Source organism: Rhinolophus sinicus, chromosome 14 (genome assembly GCF_057876585.1).
Source record: "Rhinolophus sinicus isolate RSI-liver-muscle chromosome 14, RSI-T2T, whole genome shotgun sequence".
In the NCBI taxonomy this organism is placed as follows: Eukaryota; Metazoa; Chordata; class Mammalia; order Chiroptera; family Rhinolophidae; genus Rhinolophus; species Rhinolophus sinicus.
The window spans coordinates 101,213,821-101,226,603 of NC_142514.1; the positions used below are offsets into that span (position 1 = coordinate 101,213,821).

A 12,783-nucleotide genomic window follows, 5' to 3' on the forward strand; every position below is an offset into this window, starting at 1 on the left:
TAGTAATTTAGCTACGTGTCTGAATATTAGATCTCCCATGGTAATTTATTTCTCTTCCATGACAAATTATGTATACTTATTTTGAAGAGAGTCGTAGCCCTTAAAGCAAGAGTTTATCAGATAGTTGTATAGGAGATACCTTGAGTTTAAGAGATACATTCTGCTTTCACTTAAGTATAAGATTCTTCTTTTTTTTTTCCCCCCAGAATTCTCATTTGCAGAAACCCTATGAGATTAACCTGATGGAGGAACTAACTTTGAAGGGAGTAACCCAGTACTACGCATATGTAACTGAGCGCCAAAAAGTACACTGCCTCAACACACTTTTCTCCAGGGTAAGGAAGAAGCTTCAGCTTCTGAACATCCATTACTTAACCCCAATAAAATAGACAATTGTACCAGTTTTCCTACCATTTTCGGTGTTTGAAAAAGCCCATAGCTTTTCCTAAAAGGCAGTTGCAGTTGATCTGAAGTTGATACTGTATGATTGATGAGTCACAGGCACTTTTAATTCTAAAATAATTTGACCATAATTACAGTCAGTCCTCATTATTTGCGGTAATTATAGTCCTCATTATTTATAGATTCTGTATTTGCAGACTCACCTACTTGCCAAAATTTTTTTATAACCACAAAATCAATAGTTGTGTGCTTTAGAAGTCATTTGTGGACATGTAGTGCATGATGAAAATTTTGAAGCACGGTGCATATTCCCAGCCTTCGTGTTTCAGCTCTCACACCATATACCAAAGTTCTTTTCATGGTCTATTTGATACCACGTTTTTTTTGCATTTTCGTGCCTTTTTTGTTGATTTTTCACTGTTTAAAATGACCCCTAAGCATAGTGCTGAAGTGCTGTCCAGTACACCTAAGTGCAAGAAGACTGATGTGCCTTGCAGAAAAATTGTATCACATAAACTTTGTGCAGGCATGAGTTACAGTGCTGTTGGTCATGAGTAAATAAGGTGTCTTTAAACAATAACACACATAAAACAAACTTATCTATTGCTTCATTGTTGAAAAACTTACATGTATGACCAGAGGCTCACAGTAACTACCCAGTATTTCTCCTAGGAGCAGTGGTTCTATGTTCACTAATTCAGTGTTTGCAGCAACTTTGTAGAACATAACTATTGCAAATAATGAGAATCAGCTGTGTTTTACTCTTGATGGCAATCAATCATGTGCCCTTATGAAATATACATTTTTTTTATAGTGTTCAACATCTTTTTATTATTTTTTTTAAGGAGGGCGCAGCTCACAGTGGCCCATGTGGGGATCAAACCAGCAACCTTGGTGTTATTAGCACCACGCTCTAACCAACTGAGCCTAACCGGCCACCCTGAAATATACTCTTTTACAAAAAAACTTAACAAATTATTACCTGCATCTACTAAGTAAATGAATAGTATTTACAGTTCTGATAGTTTTGCATCTCTCTTATATCTTAGATTCTAAGTCATAGACCATGTTTGTTTGCCAGTGATTTCAAGATGTGTAAAATAAATGAAGGTTATTTCTTTTTCATGTCTTTTTTTTTTTCTGTGCTCAGCTTCAGATAAACCAGTCGATCATTTTCTGTAACTCCTCTCAGCGAGTTGAATTGCTAGCCAAGAAGATTTCTCAACTGGGTTATTCTTGCTTCTATATCCATGCTAAAATGAGGCAGGTGAGTTTAAAACTAGAACTTGCACAGCTTTTAAAAAAATCTTTTTCTAAGTATTTCTTGGATTTCATTTTAATGCTCCTTCAAATGACCTAAGTTTAAGAATAAATTATTCCTTAGTAGGGGAAGAACCCTTCATTTTAACGTCTTGGGCATTCAGTTTTTTAACTGTAAAATAGGGGTAATACATATTCTTACCTCACAAAGTTGTTAGGAAGATTGAGATAATATACAAATGGAGTACTTTGTAAAGCATGATGCTAATGTGAGATTTTATTCCCTTCCCCTTGTAATCTCTAGATTTGCACTATTTAACACAATAACCACTAGCCATATGTGGCAATTTAAATAAGTTAAAAATTAAATAAAGTTTAGTTTCTCAGTCACACTAACCACATTTCAAGGGCCAAGTTACATGTCATTAGCAGCTACAGTTTTGGAAAGTGCAGATACAGAACATTTCCATCATTGTGGAAAGTTCTATTGGACAATACTGCCCTAGATTTTTAATGTATCTGTACCTCATCAGCCCAAATATTTTTTCTTTACTATTTGTCTTAAAAGGATGGAATCTCTAAATTTCAGAACTTGATTTTACAGAAAATAAATTCAAAACTAGCAAGACATTTTTTTGTGTGTGCTAACTATAATTGAAACTTCATGGAAAGAAAGCAGTTTCTACAACTGTAACAGGTTAAGAACTTAGATTAGTCGGCTCACATTTGGTTTTCAAAGAAGCTTAGTGTCAGGGATCATATAGGGCATCTAATACTAGAAATTATCACAGGAAATGAATGTGTTATTATGCTGAAGAGAATATTTTAAAATGGAGGAATGTTGCACTGAAAAGATAAGTCAGTTTGCCAGATGCTAGGTTTACCGTTTTTCCTAGAGTCATTGTGTGTTTTATTTTTGATTTTTAATTGGAAGGTAGTTATTTTTAGCTATTGCATATAATTACTAAAAAGGTAAATAAATAGATGTTTTGGTCATGCCAAATTCAACATCTGTTTGAAACATCTTAAAAGTATATATATATATATATATATATATATATATATATATATATATATATATAAACTTGGTGAAAATTGTCATTTATAATCTCCAGCAAAAAATATAAATAGCTTTAAGAGTCAAGACAAATGCTATATGTGCATAGATATGCATAGATGTCTGTTAGTTGCTTATTCCCATGAGAAACCAATTTATGGTGAATTTTTTTACCTTTTAAATTTATGTGTATTGAATTGGCTCATCTCATTTGTGTAAATAAATTTTGTATAGGAGAAACAGTGAAAAATTTGGGACTGTGTGTATGAGTTTTAATCGAACCCATTGCTTTGTTCCTAGGAACATCGAAATCGTGTGTTTCATGATTTCCGAAATGGCTTATGCCGCAATCTTGTTTGCACTGGTAAGTATTTTCTATTTCCTTTATCCATTGTTTTTCTCCCGAGTTCTTGCTCTGCTTTCTCTGTTCCATATTATGCAGCAGAGCCTGTAATGACATAGTCTAGCTCTCCCTACTACTACTTCTAGAATTTCTGAAGTTTGAGAATGAGTTGTAGTTAACTCCTGAAATTATATTCTGTATCTGAAACTGCAGAAGACTCGTTTTAGCACTCAACCTCATCTACCTTCTAAACCAATTTGGGGATTTGTGTGTTTTCTGAATAGTTTTAACACACAGGAATGGATTATATATGGCATATGCAAAATGAATTATATTGAGAAACCATCTACGTTTGGAAATTGTTTATTGTGGCCTTTTTATTTTTTGCTGGAAGCAGACTAGTCTATATTGTATTTCACTACATGAAGAAAATCACTGGGGAAGCAGCTGGACAATCAGATCAGACAAAGCAAATGGATTCAGTATCCTCCCATCTGTACACTGCAAATATAATCTTAGTATTGGTATGAGATTAATAATCTAAACAAGGTTCTGGGTAAAGAGAAGAACATGGATTTTGCTTCTTTTTTTTTTAATTGAGGTATCCACACAGGTCAATAAATCATAAGCATATTATTTGATGAATTTTTGCATGTTTACACATTCATATAATCAATACCCAGATTAAGATTTAGAATATGTCAAAATTTGAATTTTTAAAAATGTTGCTGTAGAAATTTCAAATTTTTCTCAAAAAGAGGACTATCGTATATGTTGCGTACTTCCAGTTTATATTGTTTCTGTGCCTTACATTTGAAAGGACAGTTAATACAACTGTGAATTAATACATTTATGTTTACTTTTATCAATAGTTCTGACCTTTAAATGTATTGAGGTATTCAAAAATATAAAATATTTGATTTAGTGGAAAGAATACTATGCTCCTAGAATTTTAAGCTTAGGATCCAAGTCCTACCTACTTTTTTTTTTTTTAACCTTTAATCATGACCCGGGGCAAGTTATAGTTTTATGCCATTTTTTATTTGTAAAATGGGATGCTTTAAACTGAATTCTAAACAAATATCCATTATAGTTTATTCGAAAATATGTGTTAATCTACTGTTTATATTTTATCGGTAAGGCTTCCAGTCAGTAGTAGACTATATTAGTTAAGTTTTGGGGAAGTCAAGTTATATGCAGATTTTTGACTGTGCAGGAGTTAGCGCCTCTAACCCCTATGTTGTTCATGCGTCAGTTGTAGAAATTAATCATAAATTTTCATAGGAGGGGAAAGTAACTAGCTGAGTTTATCTGAGAATAGATGGAGTTTTAGGGCTTCATAAGCTGGATACATTTCAGATTTGTAGAAGAGGGGACTTTAAGTTAGGGGACTGGTATAAAAAAGTGATCCATAGAAGGCTAAGAAGGTATGTTCAAGGAAAGATAAGTGGATGAGTTTGGTAGAGAAGAAGGTTTGAGGCAATGTGTTAGAAAAAGTATGTTAAGACCAAAATACAGAGAGGAGGACCTTGAATGTCAATTTTAAATTTTACTTGGAGGCTATTTAAAGCAATGAGGTGCAAGTTCAAAGCAGTATTTTAGAAATACTATTCTGACCATCATGGATTATTTTCTTGGAGTGTGGAGCTGATAGAATCAGAGAAACCTACTGTGTTCCCCTAAAAATAAGGCCTAGCCGGACACTCAGCTATAAGACCTGGTCTTACGTAATATAACAAAAGACTGGGTCTTATATTAATTTTTGCTCCAAAAGATGCATTAGAGCTGATTGTCCGTTTAGGTCTTATTTTTGGGGAAATGGTAGTTATTAGCCTATTATTTCTATTTGTAGTTTTCAGAACCTAATGAGCATAGTAATTGTGAGACTAGAAAAAAGTAGAAGGGATGGCCTTGCATGTTAGCTTACCCCAGACCTATTGCAAATCATTTAGCAAAATGGGATGAATGAATTCTAAACAAAACATAAGTAATTACTGCTGGTGTATTACTTCTATTTTTGAAGTATTCTAAGTTACACAACAAATGTTTTTTTAAATAATTTACTATTTAATCTTAAATACTAAAAAATAGACTAAAGAGCAGTTGGTTAGAGCACGAGCTCTGAACAACAGGGTTGCCGGTTCGATTCCTGCATGGGCCAGTGAGCTGCGCCCTCCACAGCTAGATTGAGGACAACGACCTGGATCTGATGGGCCCTGGAAAAGCACATTGTTCCCCAATATTCCCCAATAAAATTTATTAAAAAAAAAAAATAAACTAAAGAAAATTCCTGATTATTCCTGAGACTCATTTATGAGTTTATAGTTTACCAGTTATCTTAATCTCTTCCTGCATTTGCAATTATCTTAGACCATTTTCTAAAACTTTTCTTACAGAACTGCAAAAAGGTAACTTGTGACCAGGAAGTTATTTATGATAATGTACATGAAAGGTAGTGTCAGTAATTTGCAAATGCATTTGAAATAATGAAGTGGATAAACTTAGATTATACTAGAAATAACAGTGGGTGCCAAAAAAATGCATACAGATTTTAAGGAAGGAAAACTATTAAAATTGTAATACTCAATGTATACCACTAACAAAAGGTGAGAGTACAAGTTACGTTTGACTTCTGCAATTACAAGAGGTGCTCAAAGTGGTTACCATCAGCTTCCACACACTTCTGATTACAGTGAACTGCTTGAGCAACGTTGACCAAAGTGTCCACTTGTGTACATTATTTTGGCACTCCTGTGGTATATGTTAAAGAGTATTATGGTAACAAGAAGCATGTTTTTAAATGCTTAAAATTGCTTAAATGCTTAAAAATTGAAAGGTATAATGGAGATTTTTTGTTGTTGTTTTTTAAAGATTTGTTTACCCGAGGTATTGATATACAAGCTGTGAATGTGGTAATAAACTTTGACTTTCCAAAGCTAGCAGAGACCTATCTCCATCGTATTGGAAGATCAGGTGAGGAAAAATAAAGGTGATGTTCTTCGTGGAAGTTTTTTGAGAAGTTTAATCACTAAATTTTGTTCCTGTGTGAAATAGAGTGTGGTAGTGATGAGAACAGTGAATTAAAATTAATTTAGTTGTTTGATATTTAAGACTAATTTCTAGCTCTTCCAGAACACTTACTAAGAAAAGTTAAATAACTACCATATGCTTAATTTGAGATAAATTCACAAAGGAGAACCTAGCTTTTCTCATTAGATGATGTACGTAACTACTGTTCAGTACATGTAGTTTTGGCAACTTTTGACACAAACATCCATTTTGTCATTTGAAGAAAGTAAACTAGAGTACTATTTAGGGCTGTGAAATCGGAAGTTTTGTGGAGTAATGTGTATAAGGAGACCAGAGAAAGTGGTTTCATATACCCAGAATGGCATTGAAAAACAATCTTGTATGGTTTTGACACAGACTTGCACATGCACATTCATTCTCATATTTAAATAATTTTATTATTTAAAAATGTTTTCCATTAGGTCGCTTTGGTCATCTTGGCTTAGCCATCAACTTGATCACATATGATGATCGCTTCAACCTGAAAAGTATTGAGGAGCAGCTGGGAACAGAAATTAAACCTATCCCAAGCAACATTGACAAGAGCCTCTATGTGGCAGAATATCACAGCGAGCCTGTAGAAGATGAGAAACCTTAACAAGCATGTGCGTACCCTACAGAATAGCTAAGTAAGCATAATGTTTATAGAAAGGAAAGCAATCAAGATGATCTTTCCTGGGAGAAATTTGATATCCCACCATACATAATAGAAACATAGGGTAAAACACTTGTTGGCATAAATGACAGTAAACGGGAAGTATCTCTTGGGTGAAGTTGGGTCTCATAGGAGAATCCATAAATGCTGTTCTTGAATGCAGTCTTCCTAAGTAATGTGCTATGTGAACAGTACCGTGACAAATTCAGACTTCTGAAATAATGAAAGCAAAGAGAATCTTTTTCAGTAATTTTGAATGTAAAAATACTTTGTTTTTTTCCTTTGCTTTTCAGTCATCTCTCTGTTAACATTCACTCTTAATTTCTAATGGGTACCTCAATAAATCAGGTTAAATTACCTGTAATACCTCATTCTCAAATTGTAATCAGGTTATGAGGATAACTATTTTTTTTTTAAGTTCCCTCTGGTTTCCCTCACCATCTAATCATTTCATCTTTTGGTGACTATTGGGCTCTGGTAGAAATGCTTAAAACAAAGCTCAACATAAGGGAATGTAGACCATTTTGGAATTATTTTTCTAAGGAAAATCTGATTTGCGACATGATGGTTTCTGAATTAGCAATGAACATTGTACTTATTGTTTTTAGATTTTTCAAATTACTCTTCACTCTAACCTTTCCCCCCCCTAATTTAAATATCAAACAAAATCCTTAGACAAACAAAACTAGCCAGTGTTTGCTAGTATATTGGCAGGCTACTTACTGAGTTTATATAAGGTTATAATAATTTTTTTGATTTTAATTGTTGTGAGTGACTTCTATCTGTTATTAGAACTTTCTCCCCCCCCCCCCCTTCCGCCTCCCACCCTACTCTGGTTCAAGCCGTTGTTTTTCAGTCTAGTTGTGTAGGACACAGCTACCTGGCCCGTGCGGGTATTATGAGCCTTGCGCTCCCCGCAGCTGAGGCAGTCGGTCGCCAGTTGGCCACACGCAGCCCTTGCTGGCTGCCAGCCACTCATGGCGGGCACACGGTAGCCTGCGGCAGCTAATGGCAGCTCACGCTGGCTGCCGGCTGCTTATGGCAGCCCAGCTCCAGGGAGAGCTGTTGTTCACAATCTTAGCTGTAGAGGGCGCAGCTCACTGGCCCATGTGGGAATTGAACCAACGACCTCCAAGTTAGGAGCACGGAGCTCCAACCACCTGAGTCACAGGGCCAGCCCTGTTACTAGAACTTCAGGCTCTCATTCTGTTTCTAAAATGCCTAGCAGAAATTCCTTAATCCTGAATGGATTCTGCAATAGTTAAAATGCTCAGTAAAGGATAATACAGAGCATTTGGGAAAGGGATTGTGAAAACCTATATTCCCTAGTTCATACTGCTTTCACGCTTGTTAATTTTGGGTTTCTTCTTTCTTTAGGCTTTGAAAAACTGCAAAAGGCTCATTTGGATCTGTGACACATTGTTTTTTTGGGGGGATGCTCTTCTCTTTGTGGGGTTTTCATTTTGTTTATTTTGAAACTATGAAGAGTTCAGACATTTTTTTTCTTTTTTTTTAACTGGTGAAGAGAAAAAAGCTGAAAAGAAGGAGTTTACCTTTTTTGTTCCACTTGTTTGCACTGTGTGCTGACTGAACATTAGTTGCACTAACTGCTAGTTTTTAAAAATTTTCTGGGAAAGGGGGACAAGGAAGGAGGAAAAAGAAGAGAAGGAGAGAAACCCTAAAAAGAGAAGAATCTTAATGAACACACAAGCTTGTCTACAATTTCAAAATTCTCCAACAGGTGACTCTTGAGTGCATTTCAACTTCTCCCTGATTACTCATCGGTTTTTTAAGCCTGAAGAGCTTATTACTTATTTGTGCGAAGTGCCTTATGCTATGAGACCATTCAGAATATCATCTTTTAGACACAGCCCAAGGAATCAACAATAATAATTCTTTCCTTTTTCTTCTTAAAATTTTTGTCTTTTCATTTTGGTTTCAAGTTGGTCTCTCGCTTCTTTTTCTACCCAATACTCAAGCCCAGGGCTGGAAGATGAAACGTATTAGTAATGTTAAACACCATTTTTTTTTCTTTATGTGGAGGAGTTGATATGCAACTGCAGTCCATCCGCACTGTAAATACATGTATTTAAAAAAAAAAAAAACAATCCCAAGTAAAAATTTCTTCTGGGCTGAGTAGATACAACATCTTCGCTCCCAAAGGAAAGAGCAGTCTATCATTGCAGGAGCCATATGACAAGCCTTTGTGCTCTATAACAGAACACTAAAGACTGGTTTACATACGCCTGCCTCCATTAGCAGTTATGGCACTTGATGTGTAGACATGTCAGCCTTGACCCTCTTTCCTCTGTGGCAGAGCGTGTCCCGTAGAAAATTGGGTGTGTATACGTGTATAAACTTTGTAAATAAGTTTTTTTTCTGAGTTCGTGTGTATATATATGTGTGTGTGTGTACGTGTATATATATGTGTGTAATATATACACACACACACACACACGATTTTTTTTTTTTTTGGATGAAGGTTGCTGGGATTAAGGGGATTTAGAATGATTATGGGAGCAGCTAAAGATGAGAGGGGCTCAGTTTTCCGCAACACTAAATTTCTTACTGTAGAGAGCAGACCTCTATGGGGACCCTATGTTGGAAAGGGACCCAGAAGTCTGGGATTCACTGTTTGCTGCTACACTGTCTCATCTAGTACTTTTGGAGGAGGTCTGTCAGAGGGAGCAAGGAAGCTTCAAAAACCTATAATTTAAGGTGTTATTTTTGAGAAGCTCTCTCTGATTTTGCTTCTTCCCCCCTTTTTAAAAGTTGGAGGAACTTTTGAAGCTCAGCAAAAGGGAACAAAAATTAATCTGCCTTGCAGTGTGGAAATTTGATTAAATGGCAGTGTCTGAGCAGTGTAGGTATAAAGCATGGATTTTGCATTTCAGAATATTAGCCAGTACCAGCTTTGGTAACGTTAGTTAGGGGGCTTGCTTTCTGTGGATCACCTGTACTGTGTAAGTGTGTTGCCCTCTGCCTACCTTTCTACATAAACTTGCAGGAATGGGCAACCCCTGAGAGGTGATAACTTTTGTGCTGCAGAAAGCTGCTTGCCATCCTCTTTGTGACAAGAATTGTCATTTTGCATTGTAAATTGCTGGCAGATGCTCTACAGTGAATAGTGTTGCTTTAAATTGTGCCCCTCCCAACATGCTTGATGTTTGGCCTGATCTCCAGGCAAAAGGAATGAGATGAATCAAAACCAGTGAACTTTTTTTTTTAATGTTTTTAATTCCCTTTTAACCCAGTGTACTAGGTCAATCAGGAGGCATCTAGGGTTAAAAAAAAAAAAAGGCAAAAAAATAAAATTAAAAAAAATTTTGATTTCCATATTCCTCCATTGTTTTTCAAAACCCTAAAATATTATAAGGTAAGTCCTGCATATGCTTTCATGCTTAATTCATCTGGATGAAGAAATCAATTATTCAAAGTTGCTTTTTTTGACTGTCTAGTTCTAAGCAAAAACTATTTGTGACTCACACAAAATTCCTTGAGGATCAAAATCCTCCACATGCCTCCTGATCAGACGTAGCCCTGACTCCTTAAGAACTGTAGCAGGAGCTGCACAGTACAACCCAAAAAAGAATAAGCTCATTTATTTGGTATCCAAGCCACATAGGTTCTATCCAGCCAGTTGGCTACTACATTCAAGCCCTAATTAAGAAAGAACTTTTTTCCTGGGAGAGGTGGGGGTGGGGGGAGGGAAATTAAAAGGCATCAACTTTTGACCAAAAAAAAATCTTGCCCTTGTACTGATGCAGCTCTCTTTTTCCCCCCCACCTCTGGCAAGATAAGAGGGATCATTATAGAAGAAAGGCTCATAAATGCAATTTTGTATCTAGCTAGAGAGTGGGTGACTAAACAAACAGCGCAGTCCTTTGCAGTCCTCTTTGCCATCCTCAGACTGCCGTCTGCTTGGTGCCACATGCCTGTGGGTCCCTCTGAAAGCACAGACTTTAAATTGAAAGTATTACTGAAGTATATAGCCTCTGATGAGGAGTGGCACTTAAACTGGGACACCACTAGTGGACAGTCTTATACAGGCAGCTGTCCAGTTTTGGCGCTTGACTCTTGAATAGTAATTGTTAAATGGAAAGATGCTCTAAGTACTAGGTCAAAGCCTAGTGTTTTTTTTTTTTGTGTTTTTTTAATCCCTTCACAATAAGGAACATTTGTTACTATTGGAAATTGTTTTTGTATTTTTCCAGTATTGGGTGTTTATTTTAAGTAATGGTAATATTTTTCCAGTGGTTCATTTGGATGAAAACTATTCCCTATTAATATTTAAATAATGTCCAGCTCGTGGTTTAGCCTGTGGTTGTGTAGTTGTGTAATAGGTTATGGACTGTTACACACCTTGCTGCTTCTGGGCCTATTTTTGTCTTTCTATTCCCATACATTCCAATGGAGAAACTTTCTTGCTTTTCCCTCAGGAATGGAATAAATTTATTCCAAAATGATCTTCCATGGAAAGGAGTAAGGGAGAAGGAAACCTAAACATGTCTCGAAATTATTTTCAAGTTGGTCCTACATCATAAAATGGGTTGGCCCCAAAAGCTGGGGGGAGGTGGGAGGCAACTGGTTATCAATATATTTTCAGAATGAGATGGGAGCATCTTTCCTTACCATGTGCTTTGTGTTTGATACCATCATGCTTCGGTTAGAACCAGACAACTCAGCACAAAGCCTTGAGTGTAAATTGTTGGAATCAGAACATCTCATTCTGATCATTGGTTTAATTATTTTTCTTTTTTTTTTTTAATAGGGGTGGGAGGGAGGTTACTGTGCCCCAAAAGGGAGGGTGTCTGCTTTAGGATTTAGAAACACTTTGGAAGCTCATAACCTCGTCAGAAACTGCCCTTAGGCACACTCCTGACCTTATAAGATGAGTAACAAAAGATAAATTACCGGGAATTAAGCCATGTTATTTTAATTTGCTACTTTTTTCAGCGTTCTGTGTATCTTAAAAATTGTAGTGAGTCATTTTCTGTCAAAATACCTTTTTCAAAATACTGGCCTCGGGGGAACTGAAGTCAACTTGGTGAACTTAAGTGGACTTTGGTGAACTTGTAGTTCTACTTTATATCCTTAAAGATAGTTTTTAAAAAGTCCCAAAGAAAATCCACTCTCCTGATCTAAAAAACTCATCTTTGGGGTAAAAGAGTTAAGTGTCCAAAGGTTATAACAGTTCATGAGGTCAGAGGGGACTAGCCTGGCACCGACTCAGCCCCTCCACAGCTGAGCTGATTCCGACAGAAGTGTATTTAAATTCTCCAGTAGACTACTGGGCAGGGCAGGGGAGGGGGGAGGGGTTGGGTTATTAAGATACAGGCTACTGTATTTTAACCAATGGTTGGGTGGGCGGGGGTGCCTGGAGAAAACAAAGTCACTTCCCTTTTTTGAAACAAAACTAAAACTTGAAAAAAAAAATTGTTCAATAAAAATGGGATAGAATTTCAATGTCCCTAGACACAAGGGACCAGTTCCACTGAGAAGTTAACAGTGGAGACTCAAAATTTTGAAAACATTTAGGGAAAGGGAAAATTGGCTTTCTGTTAATTGGCAAATGTTCCAGTGGGGCTCTGTTTTTGTTGGGATGTGTTATGTTATATGTACATGGACCAGAGTCGGCTGAGTTTAGAAAAGATGGTTGATAAAATCTTGATTTTTCGTTGTTTGTTTATTTTGTTAATTTATCTCAATAAAAACCCACTGGAACTCCAAATGTGTGTATGTGTGTGGTGTGTCCTTAGCAGGCTATGCTGTTTAGGAATCCTTGCATTTGAGAGCATTTTACTGAAGTAATTCATACTGCAGTGAAGCAATAAGACATTCTCAACACTACCCCTATTGAGCCCAGTTGAGAGCACATCCACATTTCACTTTCCTCAGTTTTTATAGCCTAAACAGAACCGAGATAATCATTTAGAACAGATGTTAGTCCACAGTATGTCCAGGGGGGTTATCTAGTTTTCCCCGCCCAGAAGAATT

The 12,783-nt window shown here is 36.3% G+C and overlaps 1 protein-coding gene across 7 annotated transcripts in view; it reads left to right on the forward strand.

Moving 5' to 3' along the window:
• The window catches only part of DDX6 (DEAD-box helicase 6), a 32,751-nt gene extending 20,234 nt beyond the window's left edge, over positions 1–12,517 (forward strand). For 2 of the 7 annotated variants that reach the window (XM_019716313.3, XM_019716312.3), the window contains exons 9-14: positions 207–335; positions 1,553–1,669; positions 3,020–3,083; positions 5,934–6,035; positions 6,554–6,736; positions 8,164–9,169. In XM_019716313.3, coding sequence (XP_019571872.1) covers positions 207–335; positions 1,553–1,669; positions 3,020–3,083; positions 5,934–6,035; positions 6,554–6,729 — 588 coding nt within the window. In that variant the 3' untranslated portion in view covers positions 6,730–6,736; positions 8,164–9,169. Of the gene's footprint in view, positions 1–206; positions 336–1,552; positions 1,670–3,019; positions 3,084–5,933; positions 6,036–6,553; positions 6,761–8,163 lie in introns of all 7 variants that reach the window. The other 5 variants (XM_074335351.2, XM_074335350.2, XM_074335352.2 and 2 more) reach the window with 4 other exon arrangements.
• The last annotated feature ends 266 nt before the right edge of the window (positions 12,518–12,783 follow it).